The sequence below is a fragment of the Thamnophis elegans genome, chromosome 1 (genome assembly GCF_009769535.1).
Source record: "Thamnophis elegans isolate rThaEle1 chromosome 1, rThaEle1.pri, whole genome shotgun sequence".
Taxonomy (NCBI): Eukaryota; Metazoa; Chordata; class Lepidosauria; order Squamata; family Colubridae; genus Thamnophis; species Thamnophis elegans.
The window spans coordinates 129641801-129661487 of record NC_045541.1 but is presented as its reverse complement, the minus strand read 5'-3'; the positions used below and the strand labels follow the sequence as shown (position 1 = coordinate 129661487).

Genomic DNA, 19687 nt, shown 5'->3' with positions numbered 1-19687 from the left:
CCGTTAGGGACTGGATGAGGGCTAACAAGCTTGTACTCAACCCGGAGAAGACCGAGTGGCTGTTGTGTTTCCCTCCCAATAATTCGGCTAGTATTCCAACACTCAGGGTCAAATTCTACACCCCTCAGACAGGGTTCGCAACTTAGGAGTCCTCCTGGACCCACAGCTGACCTTCGACCATCATCTGACAGCTGTGACCAGGGGGGCATTTGCCCAGGTTCGCCTGGTGCGCCAGTTGCGACCCTACCTGAACCGGGAGGCCCTCACAACAGTCACTCGGGCCCTTGTGACCTCTAGGCTGGAATACTGCAATGTGCTCTACATGGGGCTGCCCTTGAAGAGCATCCGGCGACTTCAGCTAGTCCAGAATGCGGCCGCGCGAGTGATTGTGGGTGCACCTCGGTTCGCCCACATAACACCTATCCTCCGCGAGCTGCGCTGGCTACCTGTTGATCTCCGGGTGCGCTTCAAGGTGCTACTTACCACCCATAAAGCCCTTCATGGTAGTGGATCTGCGTACTTGAGAGACCGCCTCCTGCCAATTACCTCCCTGCGACCTATTAGATCGCATAGATTAGGCCTCCTCCGAGTTCCATCTGCCAGTCAGTGTCGACTGGCAACCACACGGAGGAGAGCCTTTTCAGTAGTAGCTCCGACCCTTTGGAACGATCTCCCCGTGGAGATTCGTACCCTCACCACCGTCCAGACCTTCCGCACAGCCCTCAAGTCCTGGCTATCCCGTCAGGCCTGGGGATAAAGATCGTAATCTGTCCCCACCCGAATGATGAATGAATGTTGTGTACTATTTTTACTCATGTATTGTTTCATGTTTACTGTTTTGTACCCCCTTCCCTATATTTTGTAAGCCGCCCTGAGTCCCCTCAGGGAAAAGGGCGGCCTATAAATAATAATAAAACTAAAAACTAAACTAAACTAAAACTACTACTATTGAGCAAGGTACCACCTATACTGTACCTGTGCATTTTGTTTTTCTTTCCTAAATGTAGAACCTTACTCTTTTCACCATTGAATTTCATTTTATTAGATAGTGCCCAATGTTCAAGTTTGTCAAGATCCTTCTGTATCTTAAGCCTCTCTTCTGGAGAATTGGCTATTCCTGCCAGCTTGGTCTCATCTGCAAATTTGATGAGTTCACCATTTATTCCCTCATTTCAATGATTGCATGGATTGTGTTATTTAAATAACATTAGGTTTTTCTCCCCCCCAATACTTATTGCAGATTGGCTTTTACACTATCTTCTTTTACCTTCAACAAGAGATTACTTCGCTTGTTCTCACTTTATGCTGTAAAAAGTTATCATCAGCATATCTAAGGTTATTGATTTCCAAGGAAATTCAATCCCAATTTCTATTTATTCTGGCTAAGCATTTTAATAATCCATTTTTGCATATAAGCTAAATAAAAATGGTAACAAAAATGACTTTGGTACAATTTTCCCCCACCCAAATTTAACCCATTTAATTGTTCCATATATTTTCTGTTGCTTCCTTGTTAATAAATTCTTCAATTGGCTGGTAAGCTAGCCCAGTACATCCTTGTTTTTAGAATTAATTCTTCTAGAAGTCTCAGAGAAGCAAATAGCAGGAAAACATATTTCAAGTTTTTTTTTGTTTGGATTGCTAGAAAAGATACAACAGAAATGATAAAGTTGAAATTATTAAAAATGCCTCACCTTATCCTTGCATGAGGTGAAAGGGCAACAAAACAGAGAAGAATAACACTGAACTGCAGTCAATACAGATGGAGGGAAAGAAAACACAACAAGATGGATAGCTTTGTTAAGAAGATTAATTTCTTGGAAAGGGTCAAAGATGACTCAATGTTTATATATACAGGTGCTTGAACATTTTTAAGGCAAATTAGATGATTGCTGGAAAAAAATTCTTATTTTCCTCAGTGTTATTGGTGGCAAAACACACTTTATTAAAGCAGCTTAAGTGTTCCACAAAACCCCACACAATTCAGCTTTGCAAAACAAATATAATGCAGAAACACTTGACACCAAAACTATTATTGGATGCAGAATATTTCTATTTTTGTACTGCACACAGAAAGAGGGAGAGTCTATGTAGCTTATATAGCTGAATTTAAAACATGTCTGAACACTGAAAACTTGGCAAAGGGCTACCTGGTGCACTGGTGTGTGGAATTTTGAAATACATTTTAAAAAGTCTCTTAACAGAGCAGAAAGCAATTGAAATCATTGTATCTATGGTAACTGCTGCCAGAGATATTAAATAGGTGCAATAGAGTAAAATCAAATATAAAGAAGCTTATAATAGCCTTTGGACAGATGGTAGCAGTAAAAATGACCTGTGCTATCATTGTGGCAGAGTTTCATATATACTAACTCAATTGACAGACTGGATTTTATCATAGATTTTATCTGTTATTTATTATTTTATTCTAGAATTTTTAATTGTATATTTATTGAGTGTTTCTATTTGTTTTGGTCTCTGGTCTATGGCTGTTAGAATTCTGATTGTAACCCAATGGAGATTTAAAAGAGAAACATGCAAATGTAGTTTACTTATTTTCCAATCAAATATCACATAACATTAGAAATATTATTTTTGTACATCAAAGTAATAAAATCATCCTAGTAAAGCACTGTATTTAGACCTGATGGTGATTTTGGGGTTCACTAACACTTGAAGGGTCAAAAGTTCTCCATTTTTATTCTAATGGATAATTGTAATGTGGGTTCAGGCAGGCAAATAACATTGATGCAGAATTGATTAAGCTTGTGGATGATCTCTGGGGTGCTTAGAATGCAGCAGGATGAATGTGTATCCATCCTGGCTTTTTATGATCATACCACCAATCATGGAATTGTTCTGGGCCAGGTGAGAAGGTTGGGAGTGGAAGGATTGTTCTTCACTTCTTCCTTCCTGCCCTATGGAACAGATTCCCCTCAGATGTAAGGACAATCTAATATTACTGGATTTTCTAACTTTTTTCTGTAAGCTGTGAAGACCTGGATCTTTCCCCAGGGCAGGCTGTTAGTTTGGGAGGTCCATTATGGATGTTGTAGGAGTTTTGTATTTTAACAAGGGTGCCTCAGCCCATGTTTTTGTAGTTATTTTTATTTTATTCTTGCTGATAATTTATATGGCATGTTCACAGCCTAGAGTCTCATTGAATAGATAGGTGGGCTTACATATTTCACAAACAAACAGACAGACAGACACTGTAACATGATAGTCTTCCTAATCAATTCTTGTTAAACTTAACTGAGCACTTTTTCATCTGAGGTATAATCTTATCCAATTTTATGCATGAATAATGTAATAGAAATAGTTTGCTAGCAGGATTTATCTACAATTCTACAATAGTGCAGCTAAAATTGGAGCTGGTCTTTTTATGGCTTCATTCTAGCAAATACATAGGCTTATGAATATTCAATTTATGAATATATCTTTATGTACTTATTTGCATTATTTGGATGGTACTACAGTTTTATTTTTATTCAGACCACTCAAATGATTCATGGTGGTTTACATAATAAACATAAAACTAACGTAACATAATCAACCCAACAACCCTCCCTCCCTAAAGCAAAAAAAAAAAAGGCTTAGATAAAATACATATCAAGTCACCATCAATGTAAATATCAAATATTAAAAGATATTTAAAGACACTGGGTCTTTAAAAAAAAACAACTACAGCAACAGTGTCTTCAATGCCTTTTAGTATGTCCAAATGTAGAACAACCTTTTCATCAGATTTTTCTATCCCCCCCCCGAGTAGAAATATATTCACTGAGGTTATAATGAACAATTCCCTGGAATGCCTTTCCAGCTATGTTTTAGCAAAATTTTCACATTTCACATGAAAGTGTCAGTGACGTAGTATTTTTTCTGTTAGCCCTCTTAAAAGACAAGGATCCACAACTTGGAAACAAAGCACATGACTGACGTAAGAATTCTGGGAGTTGAAGTCCACAAGTCTTAAAGATGCCCAGTTAGAAACTCATGCTCTAGATCACCATTTCTTGAATCATTTTCAGTTACCCTAAACCAGGGTGTCAAACTCGATTTCATTGAGGGCCGTATCAGGGTTGTGTTTGACCTTGGGGGGTGGGAGTGGCCAGAGTAGGCATGGCCTGCTCAATATTGGGGTGCCTGTGGCAGTCCGGGCACTCTGCCAGCAAAAACAGGCTTCTGAGCTCCGTTTCCAGCTGTAAAGCCTTCCTGCAACCCTCTGCCTGCAAAAACAGAGCTCCATTTTTACTGGCAGGGGGTTGCAGGAGGATGTTGCAGCTGGAAACAGAGCTCGGGAGCCTGTTTTCGCTGCCAGAGCATGGCGGGCCGATGCGTCACTGTTTTCAGGGTGTCCCTGTGGCCAGATTTAAGAACTCCAGGATCTGGGCAGGATCTGGGCCCCGGGCCTTCAGTTTGACACCCCTGCCCTAGACAATATGAGATTAAAATCCAGCAAGGCAATTTCATAACTTGTTTTATTAAATATTTATAAAATATTTATAAATAATAAAATATTTAAGGTTATTACATATCGGTTTGTTTTTGTCAAAATAATATTTTGTCAGTTTATTTGTACAGTTCTTTTGTTTTAATATGCTCACTGTTATGAGTATTCTGAGAATTTTCTGTGTTGGGACAATGATAGTAGACAGTACTTAAAATCTTCTGTAGTTATGTTTTGCCTTTAAACTATTGGACTTCCTTTTAAAAATGGTTCTTTGCATATGGCCTTAATTATACCTGAATGGTAATTGATAAAGTATGTGGATGATTCTCTTTCAAACCTTTAACTATACCATACATGTCGGCTGCTTCCCTGCAAATGAATGTTCCAAACGAAGTAATAACTGGAATTATTGAAGGGTTTAAAACAACTGTGATGTCTGCAATCAATCTTAAATACCTAAACAAACTTTGTAAGTTCTCAGCTGAATCACACACAACCTCCTTTATACATTGGTATTAGTCTTAATTCTACACAAACCTTAATCCCTAAAGCAGACCTCGTTTGCATACCCACTGTCATAAAATCTAGTGACTTTCCTGTGCCCTTTATTCACTTATTCCATAATTCATATGTCAATTAAAGGGACTCTCATCATAGTGTGTATTGTGAACCTGCTTTCTTCATTTTCAGACCTCCTTCTGTTCCTGTTCTAGGAAGGTTTGCATGACTTATACAATTCTTCAGATATATGTTTGGGAGCAGAATGATGGAGTTAGACGCTATAGTGATTTGCTTAGGAAGATCTCCTTAGATGTATAAGAACAAGCAAGTGGGAACATTTATCATCTATAGGTTATAAATAAGATTTAAACCAACAGTCACTGCTTCTTCCCAGTTAATTTTGAAAATCATTGTCTCAAATAATTGTATGCAACAATTTATTTGCGTTTAAAGACAAGTTTGTCAAATAAACTAAAATGTAGGGCAAACCGTTAATGTTCATTCCAATGGAGGAAAAAATCAAGTATTTAGTTCATTTGGCTGATTTTCTCATTCAATAAAAAGAAGAAGTATAAAAAGAACGGAATGTTTGTGATGCAGTGTAATGTAACATGCTTTTTAAAAATACAGAGAACTACTGTATCATTTACAGTTTTGGAAGCGTATCATGACAGCTAGACCTGTCAAACCAGTGCTAATGTGTGGCATGGGAATCATGGGGCATGGGGCCTTCCCAACAGCACCTGGGAGATCCCACAATAAAATACTAATTCTAAAATAAAAAATATTAAAAATCTGCCCAAATCTTGCAAGATTGCAATTATGTTGTGCAGTGTCAGTGTTCTTATGTGGTATTGCATCAGACTTTGGATGAGAACCCTATATTCTTTCTAATTCTCTGAAAAGAGCAATCACATTACTTTTATTTCTTAGATATTTTATTCAGGAAGACTATTGACATATAAGCTCTTGGTTTCTCAGATAAAGTGGGAAGTTGATGCCTGGTTATTTATAGTGGTAAATTAGTTACATTTCTAATAAAATATGTTTTAAATGTTTTTTTCTCTCTTACTGGTAACTTGAGTGCCATTGTTTGCTGAAGAGGAAAGGTGTAGAGTTTCTGCTACTATTTTGTACAGGTGCTTCAAGGCACATGCATAAATACAGCACCAGTCTGCAAGTCTTAAAGCAACTATGTCATTTCCTGGATGAAGCAGCAGCTGCAAAAAGCAATTACATCAGTGATTCTGGAAAAGAAGCAGCTGTTTTAAGGAGTTGTGGACAGATGCTATATTTGTGCCTCCATATTCTTTCAAATTCAAATGCAAATACTGCAGAGCCCTTATATAGAAATGAAAAAAAAATCACAAGTGATACAGTCTCTTATATTGCATGTTCTCAGGGTTTCTAAAGGAGATGAAACTTTCATCAACATACTGCTTGTACCTTACTGAAATTATAGGCGGAGAGAATGAAAAAAAAACCCCGTTAACTGGGACAAGAAAACAAAATCCCTTACAGCCAACTTTAATCATCTTTTCTCTTTGTCTGTGTTCCTTCAAGTTAAGCTTGACTCCTGATGATTGCCTGGATAAATCCCTGTAATTTTACTGGCAGGATTTTCATAAGCTGTTTGCCACTCCCTTTTTTCTAGGATTGAGAGTGAGTGACCAGTCCAAAGTCACCCAGCTGACTTCATGCCTAAAGCCGAACTAGAATTCAGATCTCCTGGTTTCTAGCCCAATGCCTTCAACTGCTACAACAAACTGGCTGATAATCATCCATTGGTTTCAAAGTGAAATAAGTTGAAAACTTCCATTAAGGTAGTCCTTGACTTACGACAACAATTGAGCCCAAAATTTCTGTTGCTAAGTGAGACATGCCTTAAGTGAGTTTTACCCCATTTTACAATCCTTCTTGCCACAGTTGTTAAATGAATCTGGCTTCCCTATTGACTTTGTTTGTCAGAAGGACCACAGGACACTGCAACTGTCATAAATTTTAGTCAGATTTCAAGCATCTGAATTTTGATCATGTAACCATGGTGATGCTGCAGCAGTTGTGTGAAAAATGATCATGTGACTTTTTCAGTGCCGTTGTAACTTCAAACAGTCATTAAATGAATGGTTGTAAGTTGAGGACTACCTGTACAACATAATACATGCTCTATTTTACGATACAGTTAATTTTTGTCTTTTCAACATCATAGTTAATCGATTAGGAAATGGAAGGAGGAATCTGGAAATGTGATCTTTTCATTAAAAATCATAATTCTGTGAAACAAAAATCTATTACTACCTTAAGATGATATCAAAATATTTCTAGGCAGAACCTCAATATGAAAAATAAAACTTCAGTGATGCATTCAGAATATTCTTTTAACTAGTTATTGAGAAACTAGCTTTAAAAACTAAATTTAAGTAAAAAAACCAAAAGATTCTTAATAAAATAATGTATTAAAACAAATATTAATTGAAACTATTAAATGAGCAGAATATAATTTTAAAAAGGAAAAAATGCTTGGATAAAGCAAATACACTCACCTCAAAATGAACATTACTATATTGTTCCTACTTACTATTTTATTAACCCAGCCCATTCTGAATTTGAAAAAAGAAAGAGGGGACAAGCTAAATTTACACCTTCTAAGCATTCAGATTTTCAGGAAGGCTCCTTCTAACCAGACCAAAAGAAGAAATGAAAGCGTATAAATATTAGCAAGTCCAGCTTTGAAGCAGTCTCCAATTTAACAGACGGTTGTGCGCTATAGACACCAATCTGTACTTTAATGTTTATGTTTGCAGCTAAAAACCTCAGACTTTAGACCTAAATATAAAAGATAGTCACACAGTTCTTTTCTGAGACACTGACCTGGATCCTGATTTAAAAATGAACAAGCCATCTTTATGTAATTAAATCTTTGTTTTGATCCATTAGTATTCAGCAAAGTGCCGTTTTATAAACCCTCACCCTGAATAGGCAGTGCTGGAGGTAACCATCTGCAGCTTTAGACTCCAAGCTTGAATTGATGAAAAGAGCTTTGTGTTTCCATTGCCAAGGTCGATTCTTCCAGTCATCCAGGCATTCCCCTCAGACAGAAGCCATGGAGCTGACACTCTTACACCCATGTGCTAAATTCCCTTCTCCTCATGGTTTCCTTCGCTCACTATCATCTAGACCCCCCCCCCCCCGAGTCTTAGCCACATTCTTTTCATAGTCATGTTAGGGGAAAAATGGACTTCATAATATCTTTCCCCGACCCATAGGGGTAAGTGATTAGTCCCCTGTCTCACATTGTGGTGCAGTTATTCAGAGAGTCATTTTTGTTCTTGAACTATGCTGCTTAGATATTCTGGGAAAAATGATCTCTTCCAGTGTGCATTGGAGAATGTCTTGGATATTGGTGTGAAATGCACACAATTCCTGGGTGCAGATGGCAACTTTTTTTTTCAGACACAAAGATTCTAACACAGAGCAAGCTGTCCAAAATGGTATTTTTTCCCCAAGAGCCATCACACATATAAAATACACATAGAATTTTGTTTTTTAATACTTCCGTTTAGTTCCTAATCATTCTCACCAAGAGAAATGCAACAAAGGAAGCAAGGTTTTCTTAAACATAATATGTGTAAGAGTAACATTGTTCTACCATGGACACAAAGCACACACTACCATTGAAAAAGCCCATACATATAATTCTTATTTAAATGTGAAATCATCACCATTGCTATGGTCTCAGGGATGGTTACAGGAAGTGGAACACATAAACAATGTAGAAAACCAAGTGACAGGGAAGGGTTACCCCTTTTCTTTGAACAATTATGGAGGGTTGCAATGAAACAAGTATGGAGGGTTGCAATGAAACTCTAAACAAAACCTGCTGGGAAACTTTCAAGACAAGGATCAGTTAATTCCTTCCAAAAAAATGAAGCATACTTTCCCTTCCCGTCATTCTCTCTCTTAATGAAGACTATCAAACATAGTTTTTTTCTAAATGGCAAAATACTTGACTGTATGATGTGGCTGATATTACAAAGATATTGTGAATTCTTAATTTGGTTTTGCTGCTGCTGAGTAGGACCGTCTGTGTGGCTCTCTCGGAGGTGTCACTGAATTCTTAGCTCAAAGTAAACATACTTCCCTCAAACTCAGCTGCTTAATCTGTTTGCAGGTTGAATTATAAGATAGAATGGGTGACTGTGGGTGCTGGGAAGTAGCAGTGAGCATTTCCATGTTTTGTATTTTTTTAACAGAAAGGACATGCTGTTGTTGTTGTCAAAAGATTTTGCTCAGCTGTTTAATTTTGCTACAGGCCTGGGAAGCTGACTGTAGCATTAACTGACCTGGTAGACATTTTCCCAAGTAGTTAAGTATGTCAAATTGAATTAATTCTTCCAAGAAAAGCCCAAGCTAAAGTTAAAAATCATTTAGGTGATATCCCAAAGTCTAAAGGGAAATGGGAGTGTGGATGAGATTAAAGAAAAGCTACATAATATCTATTGAGATAATGTATGATTACATTATGACACCAGCACATTTAATTCATTTATGTTATTTATTAAAATGTTTATGCACATATTTTCCTTCCCAGAAAGCCTTTAGAATAATACATAATTTCAAAATATTCTCATACAAAAAGAATAAAGCCAACAACTTAAAACAGAAGGGAACAAAGCCAGAAGACAAATTAATCCAGATTTAAAACCCAACCAAAACCCAACAGAATAAAATAGTTTTATCCCTTACCTAATAAAAATGCTTTTGAATGGATGCAGTTAGAAAGCAAGATGTTTTTCCACAATTAATAATCCCATTTCTTTTGTTAAGACCTAGACAAACTGCTTATAGTGACTGCATTCATAGCATCCTAGGGGCTAAGCCAAGAAGAGCTTCATGTATATTAAAACATGGAGTTTTAACAGCAGTATTTATTTGGATATTCAAAAGGCTTTTGATAATATTCTTAATGAAAGACTCTCAAGCAGCTCCTTGCTCATGGATATGAAGAAAGAAAGGGTCCTCTTTGGATTGAAACTGATTTTAAAAAAAGAATATAAGGAATAGCAATATGTAGTACATACTATTAGCAAAGGGAGCTCTGTAAATGGACTATCCGATAAAAACTATTTTTGTTCAGGTTAGGAGTAAGTAGCTCAAACTAGTGAATGCTACCCATTTATTTAAGGTGATTAAAACAAGAAGGGACAGTGGTCTAAAAAGCTCTCTTTAAACAGAGGAAAAGAACATAAACATGGTGAATGCAATACCACCTAAGTAGTGATGCAAACCGGGACAGGAATGCCTAAATTCACGTATAAATAACTAAAATGATGGCAACTGAATAGGAATAGGTCCTCAGAGTTCAACAGAGCAGTTGAACATGATTGCTTTGAAGACGGATAATTTAGGGCCAGAAATATTAAGAAAGGAATTTAAAATAAAACAGTTAATATCATAATGTCAAAGCTTTGATCAAAATATATGACATAACTCATTTGTAATAGTTATTGCAAAGTATTACAAATGCACGAATATATCTTTGTAAAATGGAAACGATTCAGCAAAGGGCATTAACAACAATCAATGTTTGGATGAACTGTCCGAGATAAGGGCAGTTGTGAAGTTAGGCTAAAAGATTTAAGGCTTTTTGATTTAGGGAAAAGGCAAACAAAAGGATAAGAAGGCATGAGAAATGTGTAGAGAATTGTGGATATGACTCTTTGATATGCATTAAAGAACCTGGATAGGAAGAACACTTTCTTTCTCTTCCATAATACCAGAACCCATGATACTCCAGTTAAGAAGACTGATTTGAAAAGGGCAAAAAAAGCACTTGGCACTCAGCATTGTCAAACTACAGAATTCACTATTACGAGATTGACAATAATCATTAATTTGATGGTCTTAAAAGGGAATTGCAGTCTTTATTAGAGGAATAAAGAGATTGATGGACTAATACTTGTCCACTGGTCTTCTGAAAATCCAAAGCCATTTTCATTTAGCTAAAGGGAAATTAAAACACAGGGGGATCTGAGACGCTCAATCTTTATTCTTTTTTTGGAGCATGAAAGTGAGTTATGGACATATACTCACAAGTAACATATACATAATATACAACTTGAGAATAGCTAAATAAACACAATGAGAATATACAAGATAATACGTATATATTTCAACTGGAATATATGTTAAGCAAATATTCATGACAACTTTGAAGACATGTATATTACAAGATTAGTAAAATGAAGAATTTAGCTATTATAAGAAGATAAAAGTATTTGTACTAATTCTTTTTTCCCTGAAGTCATTTGATTCTCATTTTTAAATTTCTGGTCTATGTTCATTTTTCTGACCTAATCAAGTCCTGATTCACTCCTGACATTAGCAAATAATGGCCTGCCTTAATTGTGCTAATGCGCTAGGTAACAACTCTGTCCAACTCAGTTCTTGGATTAAATCTTCCTATTACATTCTACAGATTAGGGGTGTATTTTGTCGCTCAATAATGAATGAATGGATGCCAGGGTAGTATTTGGTCAAGAGTCTACTTTTTCTGAGAATAGAATACTGCCAGCATACAATGTGACTTTTTCTGCACCAGCTTATTTTTCTATGCCCTTGTCTATCTCTTGGGCACTGTATCTCATTGTACCAGGCTGTTTTTGCTGCCTTTGCTAATTGACATGGAAAATTGCCATTAAGTTGTAGCCCTGACCTAGCCAGATGAAATGAAAGTTGCCACTGTGCCTTGCATTGTCTAGCAACTTACTGAGGATGATAATGAGGGGGGGAGAGTCCCTTGCAGAAGAGGCCAATCTTACCAACCAAATACAGCAACCTTCCTGGCATCCTAATAAAATCCAGTAATCAGAAACAGCAAATGCCCATCATTCCTTAAGGGTTAAATTAATGGTTATTCTTTTTATCCCTGCTCAGAAGAAGCCAAGCCTTACTAACATGCTTGGGCCAGCTGGATATATCTCAAAAACTAATGATAACAGAGCTATTTACAGGGATGGCCAAGCTTGCCAATCAGTTGTGCCAATCTTCTGGCATCCTAGAAAACCCAGCGATCAGAGGTAGTAGAACTCATAAGGACAAGTCAATGGGCATTCTTCAGTGTAATGCCAAGCCTGGCACCCGCCAAAAACAAACAAAACGAATATACTTTTTAGAGTTTTGGAAAGGATAATGTTTAAGTTGGAGAAAGAGATTTTCTGCACTGGTTCAATCACTACAATTTAAACAATCTACTATTATCATCTTCTAATTATGTCAAAAGCTGAAATAGATATTTTTCTGATGATGCCCAAAATAAATGTGGAAGAAGGAAGCCTGAGATTAGAGACTTGATTTCTCCAGTGGTAGCCCCTCCCTTTGGCACAACTTGTTAAATAGGTATCTTTACTTTGATGTTTCAGAAGGTGTTGGAAACAATCCTCTAAGGGACTATTTGAGATTGTTGGATGACAGCTATATATCTATTTATAATGTGAATAGTATGTTCAAATATTATAATTGTTATTTGTTTTATGGGTGTTTCTATCAGTGTAACTCATATGTTGTAAAGATGTTTAGAATTGGAAAAGTAGGCAACATACAGTATACATTTACCATAAAAACAATTGAAGAAACAGTCAATGAGTATTTCCTCCAAATTCAAACTGGCACAGATCAAATTGGCTATATTAGTCATTCCAATGAAATATTTACTGACTCACAATTCATTCATTCACCCACAGTTTCAATGTGCAAACTTGAATCAAATAGCGCCTTCTTCAAATTTTCAGTTTCAAGTGGATCAGAATTAACTCATGTCAGGTATGAATATGTAAGAATATTCACAAACTTGTGTTGAAACTGTTTTGGTCCCTAGCCATAACAACTAATCCAATCTCTATGTAAAGCTATCTTTAATAAAATATTGAATATAAACTCTTGCTGCGTGTTTATGTCGTGTCTGTGTGTTTCCTCCCTCCTTGCAAATTTTGCAACTATTCTATATTGGTTACAAACAAACCTTTGAAGATTATACAATGCCAAAAACTTTAAAATAAATTGCTATAAAGTCTATTAAATTGCTTTAATGCATTATAAGAAAGTCTTTTTATTGTGTTTTTTATGCCATGGAAAAAAGGCACAATAGCCTGTTTAGTTACCAAGAGCCAAGGTGGCGCAGTGGTTAAATGCAGCACTGCAGGCTACAGCTAGAGCAGCAGGTCAGCGGTTCAAATCTCACCGGCTCAGGGTTGACTCAGCCTTCCATCCTTCCGAGGTGGGTAAAATGAGGACCCAGATTGTTGGGGGCAATATGCTGACTCTCTGTAAAACCGCTTAGAGAGGCCTGAAAGGCCTATGAAGCGGTATATAAGTCTACTGCTATTGCTATTAGTTAACAAATTGCATTTTTGTAAATGACAGCAATATACTTACTTTTGAAGTTTTTCAGTAGTCTCCTGCAAAGCATCTGAAGTTTGCTGAAATTGTAATTCTACACTTGTTTTCTCTGCTGCCATTTGCTGGAGTTGGGTGACCAGCTCCTCATTGTGAAGAAAGAGCATGGAGACAATATCATCTTTATTTTTCAAAGCTTTTTCATATGTTATAAGTGTGGAGTTGAACTGATCCTTGAGATTTGCTTCTTGGGAGAGAGCTTGATGCAAACTGGTGAAACAAAAAATATGTACATCAGTGGTGATCAATGCAATGCAAATTTAAACATATCAATTAAAGGGGTATAAATATGTGCATACACATTCATTTATTTATTAAGTATATAAAGTGACACAAGAAAACCTGCTGTGTCATTCATGATAGTTTTACAATACATTTAAATTAACATAGAGCTAATTTAGCAGCTTAATTCTTTAGAGCATTTTGACTATTTTTCTTTCTTTTCTTCTATAAGTAGAATCAGATATTATTCAGGAGTTTCCCGGTATTTATAGGTACAAGTTGCTTCCTCCCTCCTTGCAAATTTTGCAACTATTCTATATTGGTTACAAACAAACCTTTGAAGATTATACAATGCCAAAAACTTTAAAATAAATTGCTATAAAGTCTATTAAATTGCTTTAATGCATTATAAGAAAGTCTTTTTATTGTGTTTTTTATGCCATGGAAAAAAGGCACAATAGCCTGTTTAGTTAACTTCTGATTTGTACAATAAATCCCAAATCTCTTGCCTTTGTCAACATAATAATTCTTTCTCAGGGAGAAACTTCAATGAAATGATACTGATTACCGTATTTCCTGAAATAAGACTGGGTCTTATATTAATTTTTGCTCCAAAAGATGCATTAGGGCTTATTTACTGGTTAGGTCTTATTTTTTGGGAAAATACTAAATGTATCCATCTGACTGACAATCTTAACTGGGGTTTATTTTGGTGGTAGGGCTGATATTAAGAAACATCCTGAAAAATCATGCTAGGACTTATTTTCTGGTTAAGTCTTATTTTGGGGGAAACAGGGCATCTTTAAGAAGATAGATTAGATAGATAGATAGATAGATAGATAGATAGATAGATAGATAGATAGATAGATAGATAGATAGATAGATAGTCAGACAGACAGACAGACAGACAGACAGACAGACAATTGCAGAAATTTATTTCTGAGGTTCAACCTCACAGGCTATATCTGAATGAAAAAATAAAGGCAACAATTTCAGAATGAGTTGGTTCATACTATAACCAGGTTCCTGTATTCATATGACTACATTCTACTTTCATATTCTCACTACATACACTACATACAAAATAATCTGTACTGAGCAGAACAGTGTAGATCTAAATTTAGGGATTTCCATTTGTAAGAGCAAGATTTGAAACTGATGCTGCATTCTATTATTTCTACCTGTCTTACAAGAAGCCAACAGCCCACATCCTCATCTAGCAGTGGTTACTGCCACCAATAGCCCACTAAGCAGTTTTCAGTAGACTCCTGGAGAGCATAGTTGTACAGGAAACTAATCAGTGCCTGGATCGATGAATGGAAATCAGGAGAGACATCAGGTGGGAGGAACCGGGAGGCTACTTGGCTATTCCATGACTAGGTGCTCAAGCTTTCTAGGTTCCTGAGCCTTTTCCCTTTTGTCCAGGAAATCAATTTAACTGCTGGTATCAGGAATATGACTGTGACTGCACTTGAGTATGTGCACACTTCAATGTGTGAAAGTCTGACTTCAGTTTTGATCACAATTAGTTATTATAAAAAACAGAAATGTTTAAAACAGCTGTTAAACATAACCCCCCCATATATATATATATATATATATATATATATATATATATATATATATATATATATATATATATATATATATATATATATATATATATATATATATATATATATAAATGTAATCTTTTTTTATTTTTCTTTAAAAAAAAAAACAAACACAAATATATCATCATTTGTCAATCATTAAGACATTGAAATACAATTTTTTTGTTGTGTGTACCCCTCCCTCCCTCCACCCCCCCATCCCCCCTCCTCCTTCCCCCCCCGACTTCCCAGAACCCGTACACGGTATGGATTTTTAACTAACACAGTCTAAAATCTATTGAGAAAAAAGAAATAAAGAAATTAATGACATTCTAGATTGAACTTAGCTTCTTCTTACTGAACTAACTTTTAACAGTTTAAATCATTTCTGATCTTAAGCATAGGCTAACTGGAATTTCTTAGTCCCGTATTTATTTTGTATATAGTCAATCCATTTTTTCCAGTCTCGTTTATATCTCTCATTTGAATGATCTTTAAGATATGCCGATATTTTAGCCATTTCAGCTAAGTTTGTTACTTTCAATGTCCATTCTTGGATTGTAGGCAAGTCTTCCTTCTTCCAATATTGCGCCACCAACAGTCTTGCTGCAGTTATCAGGTGCAGAATCAAATTGGTCTCTACCACTGTAAAATCAGTACATATACCTAGTAAAAATAACTGAGGAATAAACTTTATCCTTTTTTTAAAAACATTTTGCATGACCCACCATATTTTTATCCAAAATGCCTTAACCTTTTGACAGGTCCACCATATATGATAATATGTAGCATCGAGAGAACCACACCTCCAACATTTAGGCTGTACATTCGGATACATAGAAGCCAACTTTTTAGGATCTAAATGCCATCTATAAAACATCTTGTAAAAATTTTCTCTCAGATTTTGAGCTTGTGTAAATTTCACATTTCTTACCCAAATTCTTTCCCATGTATCCAACATTATTGGTTCCTCAATATTTTGAGCCCATTTTATCATACAATCTTTAACTAATTCTGTTTCCGAATCCATCTGTATTAATACATTATATATCCTCTTTATATGCATTAAGCTTTGATCTCTTATTTGTTTAAACAGATTATCCTCAACTTGAATAAAGCCAATTTTTTGATCTATTTTCCACCTAGCCTGTAATTGCCCATACTGGAACCATGTTTGAACTACCTTCTCCTCTTTTAATACCTCTAAAGATTTTAATTGTAATACCCCCCTTTCCGAGGTAAGAAGCTGTCTGTAAGTAAATCTATCCTGTTTTTGTGCTGTATTCATATTTTCAATTGCATGTCTAGGAATTGCCCACATGGGTATCTTGTCATTTAATTTATATTGGTATTTCTTCCAAACCCGCAATAAAGCATTTCTCAAAATATGACTTTTAAAGTTCTTATCCAATTTTTTGTTGAATAACAGGTAAGCATGCCAACCAAATACCAGATCGTGTCCCTCAATGTTCAATATTCTATCATTGGTTAAATGAATCCAATCACTAATTACAGATAATGCCACTGCATCATAATATAGTTTTAAATTAGGTAGTTTCAATCCTCCTCTCTCACGTACATCTTGCATTATTTTCATCTTTACCCTCGGCTTCTTTCCTGCCCACACAAATTTGTTGATACCCTTCTGCCATTCTAAAAGGTTCGCATCTTTTTTAAGTATAGGTAACATTTGGAAAAGAAATAAAAATTTTGGTAAAATGTTCATTTTCACTGCCGCTATCCTGCCCAGCAAAGATAAGTGCAATTTCTCCCATTTTTTCATCTCTGTCTGTATGCTATGCCAAAGTGGTTCATAATTATGCTTATATAATTTCCCATTTGAAGTTAAAATGTTAACTCCAAGATATTTGACTTTTTTAACTACCTCACATCCTAGCATCACTCCTAATTCTTCCTTTTGTTTAATATTCATATTTATAGCTAATATTTTGGTTTTTCCTAAGTTTATTTTAAAGCCAGACACTTGACCATATTGATTAATCGTATTCATTAAAACCATACTGGATTCCTGCGGTTGTTCCAATATTATGACCAAATCATCCGCAAAAGCGCGGACTCTATATTCTTGCTGCCTAATCTTGATCCCTTTTAAACCATCCAAGCCCCGTATTTTATTCAACAATACTTCCAAAGTTATAATAAACAATAATGGGGACAAAGGACAACCCTGTCTTGTACCTTTTCCAATTTGAAAAGAGTCTGTTAAACTTCCATTGACTATGATTTGTGCTGTTTGCTGTTGGTATATTGCTTTAATTGACTGTAAAAAATTATCTCCTATCTGCATTTTTTGCAATATCTTCAGCAGAAATTGCCAGTTAACTCGATCAAAGGCCTTCTCAGCATCCAAAAATATAAACGCAGCAGGGATCTGGTTGTTCTTTCCCAAATATTCTAATGCATTAATAATTAATCTGACATTACTTTTCATCTGTCTCCCTTGTATAAAACCTGTTTGGTCCGTATGTATCAATTGTTGAATGACCAACATTAACCTATTTGCTAATATTTTAGTAAAAATTTTATAATCTACATTCAGTAATGAAATGGGTCTATAATTTTTGGGTTGAGTAGTATCTTGATCTTCTTTGGGTATCAAAGATATAAACGCTGTCTTCCAAGATGGAGGGACTTTACCTTCCGTTTGAATCATATTAAATAATTCTCTAAGAGGTTCTACCATTTCTAACTGTAAATTTTTGTAGTAAACCGCTGTCAAGCCATCTGTACCTGGTGCTTTCCCTGGCTTTAATTGCTTAATTACCTGCAGGATTTCCCCCGAGGTTATTGGTTGATTCAATTTTTGCCTGTGTTCTTCTCTAACTGAAGGTATTTTCTCCTTGTCTAAATATTTGTCTATGTCTAAACCATTAATTTTATCCCCTTTATACAGTTCTGTAAAAAATTCCCAGAAAGCCTTTTGAATCTCTTCCTGTTGGAACACCTCCTTCCCTCTGTAAATCAGTTTAGATATATTTCGAGTTTTCCTTTTTTTCCTAATCTGATAAGCTAACCATCTGCCAGGTTTGTTTGCATTACAAAAAGTATTGTGTTTTGCATATAATAAATTAGTAGCTACCTGGTCAGAGATCAACATGTCAAATTGAGATTTTAATATGTTAATAGCTTCCTTAACCTTTGTATCGTCTGGTTTCCTTGTTAACTCCAGCTCTTTTCTCTTAATTTCCTCTTCCAGTTCTGTTCGTTTTAGCCCTTGCTTATTTCTATGTGTTTTATTTATATTCATCAAAACTCCTCTCATATACGCTTTGCTTGCATCCCATACAAATTCCATAGATGTACCCTTATTCATATTCAAAACAAAATATTCAGATAGTAATTTTTTACAATCATTAATATAGTTTTCATATCTAAATAAATTTTCATTCAGTCTCCAAGACCTTCTTGCCTGCACTACCCTTCCCAACTCCATCCAAACTGGGTTATGGTCCGAAAGGACTCTAGCTGCAATCTTTGTTTTCTTGACCCTAGGAAGCAAATCATTAGTGGTTAGAATAAAATCGATCCTTGAAAGGGATTGATGCCTGTCCGAGAAGAAAGTGAAGTCATATTCCTCTGCATTTCTTTCTCGCCAGATATCTCTCAATTCAAAATCATCCATAATGTCAAAGAAAGATTTGGGTAACTTTGCTCGCATCTTGGTATTTAGGCGGGAAATCTTCTTATCTCTCTTAGTATCTATCACTCCATTCCAGTCACCCAATAGTATACAGGAACTATAGTCCCACTGTACTAATTTAGCATGAAGATTTCTATAGAATCTATCTTGCTGTTGATTGGGAGCATAAATTCCCAAAAGTAATGTCTTTTTCCCTTCTAAGATTAAGTCTAAAGCAATATATCTTCCGAAGGGATCTGCTTCTATTAATTCAGCTTTCATATCTTTTCTTAAGTATACAACTATACCATTCTTCTTTTCCATAGCAGAAGCTGCAAAATGTTGACCAAGTTTTGAGTTGATCAAATATTTTTGATCAGTTGACTTGATATGAGTTTCTTGCAAACAAATTACATCGTTCTTAAACTGTTTAAGATAATGAAATATTTTCTTCCTCTTCTGTGGAGAGTTCAGTCCGTTGACATTCCATGTTAAAATCTTAGTTGTCATCTTTGGTTGGTTGAAGCATTTTTAGAGCTTCCTGCACGGCCTGTTTAACCTTAGGTCTAGCTCCTCCCACTGCTTCCAGATTTGTTGTTGTAGTTCCTTGATCGATGGCCGATGATTGTTGATGCTGTTGCCTCTTAGCTTGTTTCTCCATACGTCTAGTAGTCATGCGGCTAGGTCTTGGTTCCATAGCACCTTGCACTTCTAGAGAAGAGAGATGCTCCATCTTGTCTGGTGGTTGTGTAGTTTGCTGTCTATCCTGTCCTTCTTGTGGTCTTTCTCTAGGTCCAGATGGTGCAGGGTGTCCGGCCTTCAATA

The 19687-nt window shown here is 35.9% G+C and overlaps 1 protein-coding gene across 1 annotated transcript in view; it reads right to left on the bottom strand.

Annotated features, from left to right (window-relative positions):
• Positions 1-19687, bottom strand: part of MIPOL1 (mirror-image polydactyly 1) — a 150408-nt gene that overhangs the window by 11246 nt on the left and 119475 nt on the right. The window contains 1 exon segment of the mRNA XM_032232614.1: positions 13388-13618. Within this exon segment, the coding sequence (XP_032088505.1) occupies positions 13388-13618 (231 nt within the window).